At 38.1% G+C, this 17,137-nt stretch overlaps 1 protein-coding gene across 1 annotated transcript; it reads left to right on the plus strand.

Annotated features, from left to right (window-relative positions):
• Positions 1-315: 315 nt before the first annotated feature.
• On the plus strand, positions 316-1,445 carry LOC123602547 (olfactory receptor 52E4). The gene has a single exon (XM_045487035.1). It carries the CDS (start codon positions 322-324, stop codon positions 1,255-1,257), a length of 936 nt encoding a protein of 311 aa, XP_045342991.1. The 5' UTR covers positions 316-321; the 3' UTR covers positions 1,258-1,445.
• The last annotated feature ends 15,692 nt before the right edge of the window (positions 1,446-17,137 follow it).

Raw genomic sequence — 17,137 nt, forward strand, 5'->3', positions numbered from 1 at the left:
AAGAAAATATCAAGCAGATAAGCATACACTACTAGGTGACAGACTATAAGTTCCTTCAAATAACTCACATTATTACAAAAGTTAAACGTACACGTAATATCACCCAAAATTAATCTCAGAACAATAACATGTATTGAGAGTTACTCAATTACCCTCTGGAAAGAGCAGAATCTCTAAAGTTTGCAATCAACCACTCCTGCTATTACCTCCAGCACACCAGTTAAGGTTCTCTTCATTTTCTATGACCTTGATAAAGAAAAGGTCATAACGAGAGTGAGATACCTACGCCTCAACAGGAATTCAATGACACTTGCTGGGAGAATGACTTCCATCAATGACACCCACTTCCATCCCCCCTTGTTTCACCTGCTAGGAATCCCAGGACTGGAAACTGTACATATCTGGATTGCTTTCCCATTCTGCATTGTGTACCTGATTGCCCTTGTGGGGAACATCACCATTCTCTTTGTGATCAAGACTGAACACAGTCTCCACCAGCCCATGTTCTACTTCCTGGCCATGTTGTCTATGATCGATCTGGGGCTGTCCACGTCCACCATCCCCAAAATGCTGGGCATCTTCTGGTTCAACCAACAAGAGATCAGCTTTGGGGGCTGCCTTGCCCAGATGTTCTTTATCCACATGTTCACAGGAATGGAGACTGTTCTCCTGGTGGCCATGGCTTATGACCGCTTTGTTGCCATCTGCAACCCTCTCCAGTACACCATGATCCTCACCAATAAAACCATCGGCATCCTAGCTTCTCTTGTTGTTGGAAGAAATTTAATTCTTGTGACTCCATTCGTGTTTCTCATTCTGAGGTTGCCCTTCTGTGGGCATCACATCATCCCTCATACGTACTGTGAGCACATGGGTCTTGCCCGGTTGGCCTGTGCACCCATCAAGGTCAACATTATCTATGGGCTCATGGTGATTTCTAATATCATTGTGGATGTGATCCTGATTGCCTCCTCCTATGTGCTTATCCTTCGAGCTGTTTTCCGCCTTCCTTCTCAGGATGCCCGGCTAAAGGCTCTCAATACCTGTGGTTCTCATGTCTGTGTCATGCTGTGCTTTTACACGCCAGCTTTTTTTTCTTTTATGACACACCGTTTTGGCAGAAACATTCCCCGCTATATCCACATTCTTCTGGCTAATCTTTATGTGGTCGTCCCACCGGCCCTTAATCCGGTCATCTATGGAGTCAGGACCAAACACATCCGAGAGAGAGTTGTGAAGATATTTGTACAGAAATAATAGTTCAGTGTCAACATTTGGAAAATATATCCACATACCACCCACATTTTAATAATCTGAGCTCTGCTTCAAATTTCCTATTAGAGTCGATAGCAGTAGCCAGATTTTTATTTTTTATTGGAATTCGTTTAAAGTTGACAGGTAACTTTGCTGTCTGCTCTACCCACCCACCCCATGTAACTGGACGAAGGGAAAGCACTGATGGGAAAAGAAGATGTCCTGGAGGCAGCAGTGGCTTGGGAGTAGAATGGCTGGTGGGAAAAGATGAGAACACTCCCCATTTTTCCATGTGTCTTCTCTTTAGGTACGTTTAGACCCTGAAGGAACACTGATCCAACAATCTCACTTTGTAGATGAGGAAAATAAGGTATAAGCCATGGCTTGGTGACAGTGTCTAAATTAGTGCATCTGTTCCACAGATTTATATTCTGTATATTAATCCTCAAGTTTTGCCTTCCTTCTCTAGAGTCATTACTCATTTTCATTTTAATGGTTCCCCTGTCTTGTTCTTACTGTCATTTTTGTTCCCTTTCTTCTTTCTAATCTAATTCTTCCCATTTCCCTCTCTTCCTCCTTCTCTCCCTCCTTCCTCCCTCCTCTCCCTCCTCCCTTCTCTCCTTCTCTTTTTATCTCTATCTCTATCTCTTTTTTACTGTTTCTCCAATAAACCAAGTATCTGTGAATTGAAGAATATGGAAGAATACAGTTTAGACATTAAAGATATATGACATTATTTCCTCACTTACAGGAAAGTCATTTTAGATGTGAATAATTGTATGTATTTTATGTCTACTTCTAACTGAATTCTACCTAAAAATTTCCTTCTTTGCTACACCATTTACCTTCATATATACAAGATTCCAGAAAATTTGGAAAAGGAAATCAGCATCCTCCTATGGTTTAAGCACAAAATCAGTCTTGATAGCAAATTCAGAATAATCTCAGTATAATTTATTAATAATGCAGATTTCCAATATGTAGTACCATTTTCCAAACTCCAGTTATAGGTGAAGAATATAGTTTGCTATAAACTAGATGAAAGGATCACTGAACTTTAATTTGTGACTGACTAGGGCTCTTTTTAAAAAAAATCAGAAATCTTCATCATATCTTCTGTTTCAGAAACACACTCTCGTTTTGCATGATCGTAAGCAAAATACTCAAAAGCACACCAGAGTGGAATATCAGAAAATGAGGATAGATATAGCTAAGAGTACAAGCAAAGCAACAATACCTGTTGCTTTTTCTGTAAATCTGGTTGCAATTTCTGTAAATCTGGGCAATTTAGGTGAATCTGAGCAGCTCTTGGTCTGAAGTTTTATATTGGCAAAGCAAAATTCTTGGGTCCTATAGCACCTTGTGAAATACCCTTACTCCTGTGAGCATGAATAAGTTTGCTTGTTGGTTTTTTTCAGCCTCTGTCTCTTAGTCCTAAAATCTAATGGACAAAATATTTTGAAGTTGGGAAGACATTAAAATTCACCTGATCTTTCCCATTTATTTTATATTTCTCCTTTATTTTACAAGTAAGAAAACCAAGGTCCAAATAAATGCAGGAACTTGTGTCCATAAAATGTATGCATATTTAGCAGCATTTTGATTATAACAAGAGTAGATAACTCATATAAATCATATAGATCACTCATACAAATCATATAAATCCACAAACTCTTAGCTCTTGTAAAACATTTAGGTTGAAAATATTTTATGTATGTACATGAGGCTCAACCGTTGGTCCCATATGGAGATATCTAGGAAAGTGGGAGAGAGAGCGAGTATCCTAGAATTGGTGTTGGTGATGACAGAAAGGAGACTACAGAAAGCCTAAGTACAGGAACAAGCAGAAGAGTAACAGAGTGAAACTGGTACAGTCCTCACCAGTGTGGTCCATCAGTGGTGAGTGGTAAAGATTGGCCAACTCCCTGGTCATCCATATCTATACCACATATAAACATACTAAAGACAGGGTTTATTCTGCAGTCAATGATATGAAGCAGTCTATGGCATGTATACAGACCGCTGGTTAAATCTATATATGATATTGGTAAAATTCAATGTAAAAGTAATAGTGTACATAATGTGGAATGGGATTCATTATAATGCTGGTCCTGAGATGGACCATGAGCAAACTGCTTAGACCTGGTTCAGTCCCTGTCTTAGACTCCCTTCCCAGGGTACCTCTGTGCTTTGGAGTAGCTTCCTCAAAATTTTCTAAGTTTGTTTCTGGTACATGGGACTGGTTGGGGATGGCACTGCTGTCTGACAGGGTGCCCTGAGCCTAGATCCGGCTGAGCACATCAGCCCAGTCCTCAATTCTCCTCTTTAGAGAACTCTGTGACTCTTTTTCCTGTACCCACCAGCTTGGAAAATCAGCCATTTGACTGAAGAAGCTTTGTGACCCATATCTATGGGGTTGTTCTGAGATCTCATGGCTAGGACCTGGGTTCAGTAGAGTGGCTTGGTGAGCAGATAAGATTTTCTGGACAGCGAAGTTTCTCTTTCATGGAATTCCAGAAGATGGAGCCATCACAATAGTGCTGACATGCTGATTGGAGGTGACCCTCACTCATCACTTACTGCAGACATAGGAGTAGTTCAGGGCTCTGATTTAACCATTGGTCCTCTTCTGAACCTTGGGCTTGAGTTATGTGTTAGAGCTGTTCACTGACTCCCACCCATCTATGTTCAAACTTAGTGCTGCCTCCTAGCTACAACACCCAAGGGTGGCAGTGGGAGCAGCATATATCCTCTATCTCACTACCTCCTCTACCATAGCATTGGTACCCAGAATGATTATCCCACCCCTTCCATAGGCTCCACACTACCCACCAAGTGTTCCTCCAGAAATGGTTGCATTTACCACTCCAGAGTCTTTTGAGAACACTGTTCTGCAATGTCATTAGGTACTTTCAATCTATGTCCTATTTTATCTCCAATTGATATGATGACATGCTTTCTTGAGCCAATGTTAAGTAATGTCAGATGAGGTAGGGGCATTCCTTGTATGAATGGGAAGGTTCTCACTCTACCCACGTGCCTCACCTATACTCCAAGCTGGTGACACTGTGTAAAAGGGAGCAATGCAATCAGAACTGAAAAAGATCACTTTCTAGATATACAGTGATTAGGGACTAAATATTTCAGGTGTCTAAAAGATGTGTTTTTCTAAATTAATGTTATAAAATTCAAAAAAATAAATTTAACATGAACATAAAAAAACTATCATGCACATTTTCCTGAATGATCTGGTTAAGCCTGACATTTATGTTCATCACCTTGAAGGACAAGACAAACCTTTGAGAGATCATTAGAAGCAGCTATTCATAAGTAGTACAGTGAGTGATGCAGCATCTTAAGTAATGGTGCAATTAGTATTAAATAATTAGAATTGGAAATGCCAGAAGCAAGACAATCTATATTGTTTTGAAGAGCCATGGCATTGTAAGTAATAACAGTGTTAGTACCTTACCTTTGTGGCAGGAGAAATTAAATGGTCAGAATTGGTCTGTTTGACAGTTTAAAAAACATGAATAGAAAGTTAATGTAATGGAATAGAAAGAAGAAATTATCTGGAAACTATAAAGGATCTCCATGTGCAGTGATTGAACAACCAAGAATATATATATTTTCTACCCATTATCCTAAATCTTCATCAATAAATTATTATATATCACATATGTACATGAATTTTATAATAAATTTATAGTCAAATTGTTAATATATTCAGGAGCCTTACAAAAATATTTGTCCAGGCACTGCACACAGTGTAGGACAAGTCCTGCACACATTTTTATATCTAGTCTTAGTTTGCCCAAATTCTAACTTCCTTTTGCACTCTTGTGATGGGTGTCAAAATAATAATGCGCTGGACCTGGAGCATGATCCCAATGTCTTGGGAATAATCTGTATGCAGTTTGACTATTGGTTTGTGGATGAAACTATATGTATGTGTATGAATGTACACATGCTTATGTTTGTGTTAAATGTGGCATAAATTTACTAGTGTCTGTGATTATTAAATGCATTTCCACATAGGCTTAATATTAAATATGACATAAGAAGAAAAAAATATACAAAAAATAAAAATAATTGAGGAAATGATGAAAAAATACAATAACTTCCATGTTTAATGATATTTTATCAGATTAAATGTTTCAAGACAAAGCTGTTTTCTATAAACCTCCTCTGCCCTCCCAGTCACTCCTTCTTCTTGGGAATCCTTTATGCAACACCCAGTACTTTACAGAATATAGAAGCCAGTCTAGCTCATTGAATATCAGTACTGTTTATCTTCAATACTGTTATCCACCAAGACCTTAGAAGCAGACATAACTCAATCTCACATAAAGAAGTAAACGTTCATGAAATTTAAACCATATACAATATCTTCTCAAATCTGTTTCAAAGTTGACCTACTAAGTGGTTTTTCGATCCATAGATCATGATAATTTAGTCAGAGCCTTGATATTATCCTGCTTCAAAACAAAACAAAACAAATTCAAAACACACACACAAAAAAAAAAACACAAAAAAGCTCAACCAATCAAACAAACAAAAAAACCTTGTAAAAATTCCAGATGCCTGCAGACCCTTCCATTTTCCACATGCCAAGTTTTAAGAAAATTTCCAACAGTTTTCCTAAGTGGTTTCATGATTTTTACACCTGTACCAACAAATATGAGGGTTCCAAGCACTACATTCTCACCATTTGGTCTTTTTGGCCTTTTGAATTTTAGCTACTCTAGTGAGTGAAAATCAGTATATCATTATAGCTTCAATTTCCATTTTTCCCATGACAAATAATGTTGTTCATATGTTAGCAGAAACCATTTTTTCAAACTTTTGTGAAATGTGTTAGTCTTTTCCAAGAACTACAAAATAAACTACTTTGAGAAATATTTCAGTGTAGTTCAAAAGTCTTTTAGAAATTGGTGTTCAAATGAAAAATTGCTTATGTTAAAAGTAAAATAAGACCAGTAAAATTATATATAGCGTATGTAATATGAAATATCATATATTACATATGGTATATTATATAAAATAAAATTAAGTTTAAATAGAGGAATCTTCAGGAAAAGATAGGGCTGCCTGTTGGCTATATTAATCAGAGTTTTGGAAAAAGCGGTTGGCAAACACAAGCCGGGCCCCTTATATTACAACAAACTATTGGCACAAGGAATGATAAGGATAGTGCAGGTGAGGATATGTACAACTTCTTGGCCTGAAGACCAATTTAAACTCAGAGACTCAGAGAGCATTATGAAAAAGGCTGCCTGATAGGAGCTGAGATTTGTTTTGAAGGACTCACCCAGCGCATGATGACCTTCATGTCACCTGCAAGGAGAGAGGAGGTTGAAACCAGAATATCCTGACTTTACTTCTGTCCTATCCTCTTACGGCACTTTCTATTTTTTTTTTTAATTTTTTTTCAACGTTTATTTATTTTTGGGACAGAGAGAGACAGAGCATGAACGGGGGAGGGGCAGAGAGAGAGGGAGACACAGAATCGGAAACAGGCTCCAGGCTCTGAGCCATCAGCCCAGAGCCCGACGCGGGGCTCGAACTCACGGACCGCGAGATCGTGACCTGGCTGAAGTCGGACGCTTAACCGACTGCGCCATCCAGGCGCCCCATCACTTTCTATTTTTTTAACCCAACCAGATGCCAAAGGACAAGGGAGGATATGGATGCGGCGCATACTTGTGAGTACTCTAGGATACAGAATATGGAGTGCTCCTGGAGCAGCAAAGAGAAGATATCCAGCACATTGGCCCACATAAATGAAAAGCTGGAGGAAAATTCTGAACAAAATCTTCAAAGCCTGCATTCATATATATTTCCCTTTCAATTACTACTCTATATTCGTTTTTCAGGATTATATGTGTGTCATCAGATACTGTCTCTTTCTACTTCTTTTCAAATTTTTATTTAAAATATAGTGCACATACAGTGCACTACTGGTTTCAGAAATAGAATTCAGTGACTCATCATTTACATACAACACCCGGTGTTCATCATAACAAATGTCCTCCCAAATACCCGTCACATCACCCATCTAGACACCCCCACCCACCTCCCTCCATCAACCCTCAGTTTGTCCTCCATCATTAAGAGTCTCTCATGGTTTGTTTCCCTTCTCTTTTTCCCCCCTACCCTATGTTCATCTGTTTTCTTTCTTAAATTCCATATATGAGTGAAATCATAAGGTATTTTTCTTTTTCTGACTTATTTCACATAATACATCTAGCTCCATTCACATCGTTGCAAATAGCAAGATTTCATTCTTTTGATCACTGAGTAATATTCCATTGTGTGTGTATATACAGAATAGAATACTGTGATTGATGTGTGTCTGTGTATATACCACATCTTCTTTATCCATTTATCAGTTGATAGACATTTGGGCTCTTTCCATAATTTGGCTACTGTTGATAGTGGTGCTATAAACAACAGGGTGCATGTGCCCCTTCAAATCAGCACTTTTATATCTTTTGGATAAATACCTAGTAGTGTAATTGCTGGGTCCTATGGTAGTTCTATTTTTAACTTTCTGAGGAAACTTCATACTGTTTTACAGAGTGGCTGCCCCAGTTTGCATTCCCACCAACAGTGCAAAAGTGTTCCCCTTTCTCCATATCCTTGCCAACATCTTGTTTCCTGAGTTGTTAATGTTAGCCATTCTGACAGGTGTGAGGTGGTGTCTCATTGTGGTTTTGATTTGTATTTTCCTGATGATGAGTGATTTTGAGCATCTTTTCATATGTCTGCTAGCCATCTGAATGCCTTTTATTTCTTTTTGTTGTCTGATTGTTGAGGCTAAGACTTCTACGCTAAATAGTAATGGTGAGAGTGGACATCCCTGTCTTGTTCCTGGCCATATAGTAAAGGCTCTTAGTTTTTCCTCATTGAGGATGGCATTAGCTGTGAGTCTTTCATATATGGCCTTTACAATGTTGAGATATGTTCCATCTACCCCTACTTTGTTGAGGGTTTTTATCAAGAATGGATGCTATATTTCATCAAATGCTTTTTTTGCATCTATTTACAAGACCATATGGTACTTATCCTTTCTTTTATTAATGTGGTGTATCACTTTGATTGGTTTGTGAATATTGACTCATCCCCGAAGCCCAGGAATAAATTCCACTTGATCATGGTGAATAATTCTTTTAATATATTGTTGAATTTGATTTGCTGATACTCTCTTTTATTGTTCTCAGGGTTCCCTTAGAAGAGATTTAAATTTCCTTTTATGCTTTTAGCAAGACCAAGAGTTATGCAAAATAATGCTGATTTTAAAAAAAAATCATGTGGCCTAATACACTTTGAAGTCAAATATGGTATGTTTACCTTAAGGGTTAAAATTTAAAAAAAAAAAAAAAAAGAAGGAATGAAATAATCATGTAATTGCCACCCATGTTCTATGTTTGTGTTCCTAGGTATTTCCACATAATTTTAATACCACAGTGAAATTTAAAATGTAGGTAGGAAGCGTTAAGCCTCTGACTGGCTAGTGAGCTGGGACCTGTTTGAGGACAGTACTTGATGGAGGATGCAGATTGCTTATCATCTGTAACTAGAAGGTATTTCTAACCAGGAAACATAGAGCTCTACCTCAAGGATATGGAAAATTTCCATCCCATACTCCAGGCCCAGGGACATGGCCCATTGTGGCAGGCCCTTCTCAGGGGACTAGGCTCTTATATAACTCCTTGGCCCTGGCTATTGAGACTCAGTCACACGCAGCTTGCAGTCTGTGACATCCAGACTGCAATGACTTCTCAGATGCTGGGCAGAGGTAGGTGAGTCAGCTCCTGTATATGCTGGAAGAGGGTTCACAATGGCAGTAACAAAAGTGTTCGTGTGATGAGGGAGGTCTGCTGGCTCAGCCAGAGTCTCTGTAGCTGGGGCCATCTCCAAGCGGTGCAGCAAGAGAGAGAAGTTGTGGTGAGAACAACATGGATTCTTAGCTACACATCAGTCATTCCCACAGAATGACACTGCAAAACACTCACTAATAAATAATAAATAATAAACTGGTATCAACAAACCCAGGATCCCTATATGTATATACAAACATATAACAAAGAATGTCATATTCAAACATGAAGGAAAATATCAATGGTAACTCTCATTAGCTGGCCCAAATGAAATCTTTCCTTCCCTGCATCCTTCTATATTGTCATCTCGGAAGCGAATCTCTTACACTGGGCACAGCTATCCTAGTGAGAGAAGGCTACAGCATATCTAAGAAAGGGGAACAGATAGGTTGGAAGATGGAAAGCCTGGGAACCTGCTACAGAGGTTATTTAATTCTGCTGCAAAGAATGGAAGCCAGTCTAGTAGAAGTCCAATAGTTTACCAGAAATTTGAATGTCTGAAAGGAAAGAGAGAGGTTCAGAAAAGGAGAAGAAGAGAGAGCCCCAGAGAGTTATGTGAAGACAAACTTAGGAAATATACATGGAAGTGCTTATTACACAGAAAAAAATCAGTAAATGGGGAAGATGACTATGTAAGTAATCATAATGGTTACAATAGAGGCAATGATCTAAACAGACAATTTTTGCCAGTTATGAAAAGCTTATTGACTGGGGACATTGTGAACCTATAGTATATTTAGAATACCAAAGCACCTTTTGGGAAGTTTCCCTATAAAGACTGGTAAATAATGGAAGGATAACTATGACAGTAGAAAGCAAAATACTGGAATTAGTCGAATTTAAGATCAATGAAATTGGAGACTTCAAATGCATCCCTGCTGCATGCCCACATTTGGAATAATACTTGGCAAAGAGTAAGCACTCTATAAATATTCATCAAATGAATTAAAAGATTCATAACTGAGAACTTCTATAATAGATTAAGGCAGAGGGTGGTAGTAGTGGTAAGTTTGCAGATGATAATAAGTACAGAAGGTGAAAAAGTTATTGGGAGAAGTTATTAGAACATGTAACAATCTATAAGATTTTAGAGCTTTGATACGTGAGCTTAATATTTTATTGCAAGAATAATATAACAAACCCAACCAAGTGAAATAACCTCCACTCCCCGGCTCACCCTAAGTTACACCATGAGAAGTGAACAGAGGACATCTCAAACTGTTTATGAGCCCTCAATCCCTCTCCCCTGGTTCTGCACAGAGTCCCTTGCTCCTTTCTCTTAGGATGTGAATCGCTGCTTCTCAATCACATTTTATTAACAGGATTATATCGATTAGATATATGTTTTTCAAAAGAAAAAAATATTGAGGGCCATTGGTGAAGAGGGATAAATTATAGAAAATGTTAAGATAAAATATTATGGAAGTCTTAATTTACTCAATTATTGTAAACAGGAAGAAAAGTTAAATTTGACAGCTATTTCTGAAGACTAACCCTATTAAATTGTTATAAAGTTGACCTACTGCAATCCTTCTCCATCACTAATAGCATGGTACAGGATAACATCATCTCCAACCTGGATGTTTGTGATAAGTTTCTAACTGATCTGATTACAAATGCACTTCTTGCCCTGAATACATTTTGACAGTGAACCAGAGTGATTTTTTTGAAATGTAAATTGCATCATGTTACACTGTACCTTATAATCTTACAGTGTCTTCTCATTGCTTCTAGTATGAAGAGAAAATTCCTTAAAATTAACCATAAGTACCTACACAATCCCATCCCTCAGTTTTTGCACTTCCTGTTCCCATTAACTAGAAGTATTCTTCTCCACTCATTCCTCTCTTCCACTTACTGTTACTGGACTCTTATCTTTCAGCTATCAATTTAGTTAACACTTCTTCAGGAAAGCATTCCCCATGAACTCTGGTCAGGCTAAATGAGCTTTAGTATACAGTGACTCTTCTTTGTAGCCCAGTTGTTACTTTACACTATTTAAATGTATTTGGTTAAAATTGGTCTCTCTCACTAGACTAAATGATCCTGAGAAGAAGGCCTGGATTTGATTGAATTTGCCCACACAGTACTTTAAACACTAAGACTAGTCACCTAGTGGTTGCCCAATTACAGTTAACTGTGTTTAAACGGAGAATTTCCAGGATTTAATGCCTGTTTGGATGTGAAGCTTGAAGGAATATAGAGAAGAGAAAAGTACAGATGATGTCTCCAAGGTTTCTTGCCTGGGATACTGTGTATATAACACCATCAACTAAAATTCAGGAAAATGGAGAAATGGTTTTAGAGTAAAGATGATCAACCTACTACAGAACTTGGTGGATAAGATGTGCCTTAGTTATAATCAAGGCAGACATTCTGTAAAAGTATTTGGAGATGTATAGTGAACTGTGAAAGAAATGTTCTAGAAACGTACTTTGAGAAGCACCAGAGAAAAAATGTAGTGCTTACAGTTAGGAAAGTGAATGAAATCATTCTTAGGAGGCACCTGGGTGAGTAGAGACTGCAGACAAGGACAGAACACTACTTAAGAGATAAAGAAAGACAAGAGTAAGCACATTTCAAAAAGTATTCTGAGAGTTAGATGAAAAACACAAAGAAGTGTTTTAAAAGCCAAGAGAGATTTCTTGAAGAAGATTTCATGGAGATGAGGACATTAATAGATGATGAATTTACCATTCCTTGCTTGTAGGCATGCCACAGCCAGTTAACTTTAGTTATTTCTAGTCTCCAGGTAACAGGAAAGCTGGAGTTATAATGACTGTGTGAGATTCAGTCTCAAGCCCAGAAAAAAAAAAAATCAGAGCATGTATTCTCAAGTGACAGTTACTTAGAGTGAACTTAGATCTATAAGCTTTTCTGTAGTACACTAAAGTGTGTGTGTGTGTGTGTGTGTGTGTGTGCGCGCGCGCATGTGCCTGCATTGGAAGTGGGGATTATGTCTGATGCATCTCAGAAAGGTTGTTTTATTGAACTAGGAGTAAACATGAATTTTATTCAAAGCCACAGAGCGTAGCAAATTAATGTTTTGCCCCAACCATAGAGTTACAGAGAATATTTGCAAGTAGAGAAAGAAGACAGAGTGAGATGTGAGGTTTAAATGAAGAAAAATAAGTAAGGAAAGAATGTTTCCCAAGACTAAAGGATAAGATAAGGCCAAGGGAGAACAGAGACACAATGCCATCTGTAGCATGTACTATCGTATCTCTCCCAAATCTGCTTTTTAGGACCTACCCATCTATCCCTCGGCTGCTGGGGATATCAGATTCTGAGAGCTCACATCTGCACCCCGCCCTGGAAGGAACTACCTCATCCAAAGCTGTGCCCCATCACACAGGGTGGCCCATGGTCAATGACTAGATACCACGGGAATACAAATAACTGGCTTCCTTGCCTCATTGTGGGATAATTTAGAAGGGCTATTCCAGCTCCAAAGCTTCCCATTTTATCATGGGAGGTTTCAGATGCAACCTCACAAAAGGTCAGTTTCTCCTTTGAACAGATCCTACCTTATTGACATTTTCACAAGTATGTTTCCCCAGAAAACTCAAAATTCCTTCTGCACACCATTCTATATCCCAGTTCTGTTCCTATGGAATTTAATCTAAGACACTGTATATAACAGGAAAGATTGTTATTTCTACTCTATTTTCATTTGTTAATTATTGCTTGCCACTAATTAATGACCACAGCCTGTCACTGTATAAAGTATCATGATATCATGGAGATAAATCTGACACTGGCTTTGATGCCAAGGAAATTATACCCTAGTGGTAGATGTCTACCAGTTTCTCAAGCTGGAATGAGCATCAGAATCACCTGCTGGGTTTATTAGCAGATTATTGGACCTCACCCCCAGAGTTACTGGTTAGGTGGATTTGGAATATTGTCTAAGAATTTGCATTTATAACAAATTACCACATGATGCTGATACTCCTGGACTAGGGACACACTTTGAGAACCAGTGATAACTAACATAACAGAGAGATAGATAGACTTCTGGAAGAAAATAACAAAAAGTATAAGTAATCCTGAAATAAGTCAATTAGGGAAGGCACTGTGGATGGTATATCATTAAATCTGGGCTAAGAACTATTTTGTTGATTGGAGTTGTAGAGAAGATTTCCTCATTGAAAGAAATAAGAAGACATGAAGAAGAAAGTATTCAGAAAGTATGAAGTTCAATTTAACCGAAGTGTAGAGGTAAGACTATATAAGTGGGTCATAATTAGTGTTTAAGAGTCTTTGGTGTCATTTTATAAAGTATTGACTTTTTTTCACATAAGGCACTATTGCTGGTTTTATTCCTGTATGTCAGAGTTGGCAAACTTTCTCTATAAAGGGAGAAAGAATACATATTTTTAGCTTTGCTGGCCAGTAGTTCTTGAGCATAACTGCTCAACTCTGCCACTGTAAGGTGGAAACAGCCATAGAACACATGCAAATTAACAAGAATGTTTGTGTTCCAAAATATCTCTATTTACAAATGCAGATGGTGGGCCAGATTTGGCTCATAGCTCAGAGAATGGAGATCTCACTTGCTTATGATAATGAATCTGATAAAAATAAAATTTTTATTTTATTGGCACATTCACTAAAAAGGAGAAGCTAGCTTACACTTTGAGTCTGGAAATGATTTTTTTCACTCACAGGAGAATCTACACAATTCTTCAGTTGTTCAGCTTAATTATGACAAGAGCATTTAAGTCATTGTGAGACAATTGGTTAATTGTGACAATGTTAGTGAATACATACAAGAAGTTTAAAACTTCAAGAGAACAATATAACTCTTCAGAGCTAACATTTTAGAAAACGTAATTCCTGTAACAAACACATGATCTTAAGGTTAGAAATAACAGCCATCAAGTTGGAAGCTGCATATCACAGAAGAACCTGTGTTTATAGTCACAGGAACCGGTGAATATATAAAATAAACTTGAACACAAACTTTGTTCCTTTTGCTAATTCTTTCCCATTGAATTCTTATTTCCACCAAATTTAGGTATTCCATATTCTGTCCTATTTCACTGACAGATTAAATCATTTAGCCCTGAAGTTTAAGTTTTGTGCCAATGAAATGTTGTCTATAGTTTCCTAGTTAATACTATTGTGATTTATTATAACCTCTATTTTTCTTTTATCTTTCAAAATGGCCATGGACGAATTAAGTATTTTAAATGGTTTTTTTAATGTTTATTTATTTTTGAGAGACAGAGAGAGACAGAGCACAACTGGCGGAGTGGCAGAGCGATAGGGAGACACAGAATCCAAAGCAGGTTTCAGGCTCTGAGCTGTCAGCACAGAGCCTGACACAGGGCTCAAACCCTGAATGGCAACATTATGACCTGAGCCGAAGTGAGACAGACGCCCAACCGACCAAGCCACCCAGGAGCCCCAGGAATTAAGTATTTTAAACTAGTAATAATTATATCCCACAAGTAGGGGTGTGATTATCATATTGGCATTTATCATCGGTCCCTCTAGAAGCAGTAGATGGGAGGAAACACAAAAACTGAAAAACCAAGTAAGACAATTTGGTAATAGATCAGTTTCACAATGTTGGTCAGCCAAGATATATTGGCGAAAATAAAAATAGAAAAATATGAAAAAAATGAAGATAAAAACATAAATAGTATAAATTTCAAAAACAGAGCCAACAGTGCTTAATAATTAATTAGAAGAAATAATTAGGATGAATAAATTATTCATAGTTTTCAACTATTTGTTACTGAAAAGATACTACACATTAATAGAAATAAGTACATCGCATGAGAAATAATAGGGAATTCATGGCAGGAAGTGGCAAGTGGAATGGAAAGAGGTGGTCTCAGGAAATATTTCTCCTTCTTCTCCTCAGTGCTGACATTTACATAGAATCTCTATGCAGGGTAGAGTAGCAGCATCACGTGTCTACAACTTTGAATTCTCAGACCAGCCCACATGATCCGTGTTGTCACTCCCAATTTCCAATTTTTACAATTTGATGATTAATAGAAGCAATTATTAATTTGGATATAGTTTTTAATTCTTTCGCCTGAGCTCCATTTACCCTCTCTTTAAATGGGGACAATAGTGGTACTGATCTCAGACCTGTTTTAACCTTTATGCACAATAATACTTGCAAAGTACTGAGCGAGTACTTGGTGAATAATGTAGAGCTAGACTTTTTTCATCATAACACAACCTGAGTTATTTTTCTTCTTATTAGAAAGGAAAATGAAAAGAATTCTCCGACATATTAAAGGGTGCATAGACAGCTGAATCTAGTTAAATGTAATAGGGGGGGTGGAAGGTGTGGATATTGATTTTCATGGGATCAGACCCAATTAGAAGGAAAAAACTGGGGGCACCTAGGTGGCTCAGTTGGTTAATCGTCCAACTTCGGCTCAGGTCATGATCTGGCAGTTCATGAGTTTGAGCCCTGTGTTGGGCTCTGTGCTGACAGCTGAGATTCTGGAGCCTGCTTCAGATTCTGTCTCCCTCTCTCTCTGTCCCTCCCCCACTCATGTACCCCTCCCCCACTCATGTCTCTCTCTCTCTCTCTCTCTCCCTCTCTCAAAAATAAAATAAAAACATTTTTTTAAAAAGTAGGAAAAGACTGGACCAACACAATCCAGAGAGTGAACATCTCATAACGTATTTTCCCTCCTCCAGTAGGATTATAGCACATCTTTGAAAGCAACTCCACAGTACATTATTTTTAAAAATTAGACACAGTATGAACAAATCCCAATCTAAATGAGATATCATTATACCTCCAAAGCAGTTTTTGAGGCCTCTGTTAAAGCCACGTCATGGGAATTTCTGTAAAATTGGTACCACCATATCAGAACTCATTGCACTCTCAAAGGAACATCAGGGCAAAACATATGGCACTGCCTTAGATGTAGCACTGCCCACACTCAACAAGCCGAGTCACTGCAGGTATTTCACCCATGCCCCAGAGCACCCCACAGAACACACCCTGTAACAGAACAGTTTCTAATGGTTGGGCACATCCAAGAATCCCACAGCTCCACCATGTTACAGGTTACATCCATGGCACAGGGCCAGTTACAACACAGACTCAACCACAAGGCACACCAGACGGAGTCCATTGTTAGAGTAAATAAGCCTGATGCCAGCTTCAACACATAAGCTTTCATCACTATATAAGGGAAACTAGCGAAAGCACTAATATAACTTAACCTGTTCCCAAATGCAGGCAAGTATCTGGCCTTGGTACTGCTCTAACTGTAAAAAAAGATAGACATATTGTCACTATCCAGGCAGCATGAAGGATTATCCATTAATACGATGCATCATGAAGAAGGCAGAAAAGAAGATCAAAAATCACAAAAGGCTCTTCAAAATATCTGGGAACAACCAGTGTTAAACTGTTTAGGAATGAGAATGTGATTTAACCTATTGAATGATAAGACTTCTAGTAGGGGTATGACTTTGCTTGAATCACATAATAGTCTCCCAATGTGTCTAAATTTCTTAATCCATTCCTTAGCTCAGATCTAAGCACCAGCTATCCAGTCCCTCTATTTTGCAAGTATCATTTCCCTGAACCATCCATCTCATTCCAAGTCCTGTGATAGTACACACACACACACACACACACACACACACACACACAACATCTTGTTTATGCTTTACATCCTTGTTTATGATTAACAGACAAAACTGATAATAAATATTTGCATATGCAGATTCTTCCTTACACACGGAAGGGAAGAAACATGCAGGACTGCTGTATTTGGAAATTTTTTTACATGGTTTTCTACGTAGATGAGGCAAATACTTTGAAGTAAGAGTGCCTTTTTAACTGTGCTTCACATTGCCTCTTTAGGCTTCCTCTGCTGTATTATGGAATTAAAGAATGGATTTTCTGTTTCTCCAGAAAGTAGGCAACATGCTATGAAAGAGGTTAGGGTCTCTCCCTGGAAGTGAGAAAACTCCTGCAAGAAATGAGTCTATAACCAACTCCCACCAAT

Source organism: Leopardus geoffroyi, chromosome D1 (genome assembly GCF_018350155.1).
Source record: "Leopardus geoffroyi isolate Oge1 chromosome D1, O.geoffroyi_Oge1_pat1.0, whole genome shotgun sequence".
In the NCBI taxonomy this organism is placed as follows: domain Eukaryota; kingdom Metazoa; phylum Chordata; class Mammalia; order Carnivora; family Felidae; genus Leopardus; species Leopardus geoffroyi.

Coding starts and splice junctions, on each gene's coding strand:
- LOC123602547 (XM_045487035.1), top strand. CDS start 322: ATGACTTCCATCAATGACACCCACTTCCATCCCCCCTTGTTTCACCTG.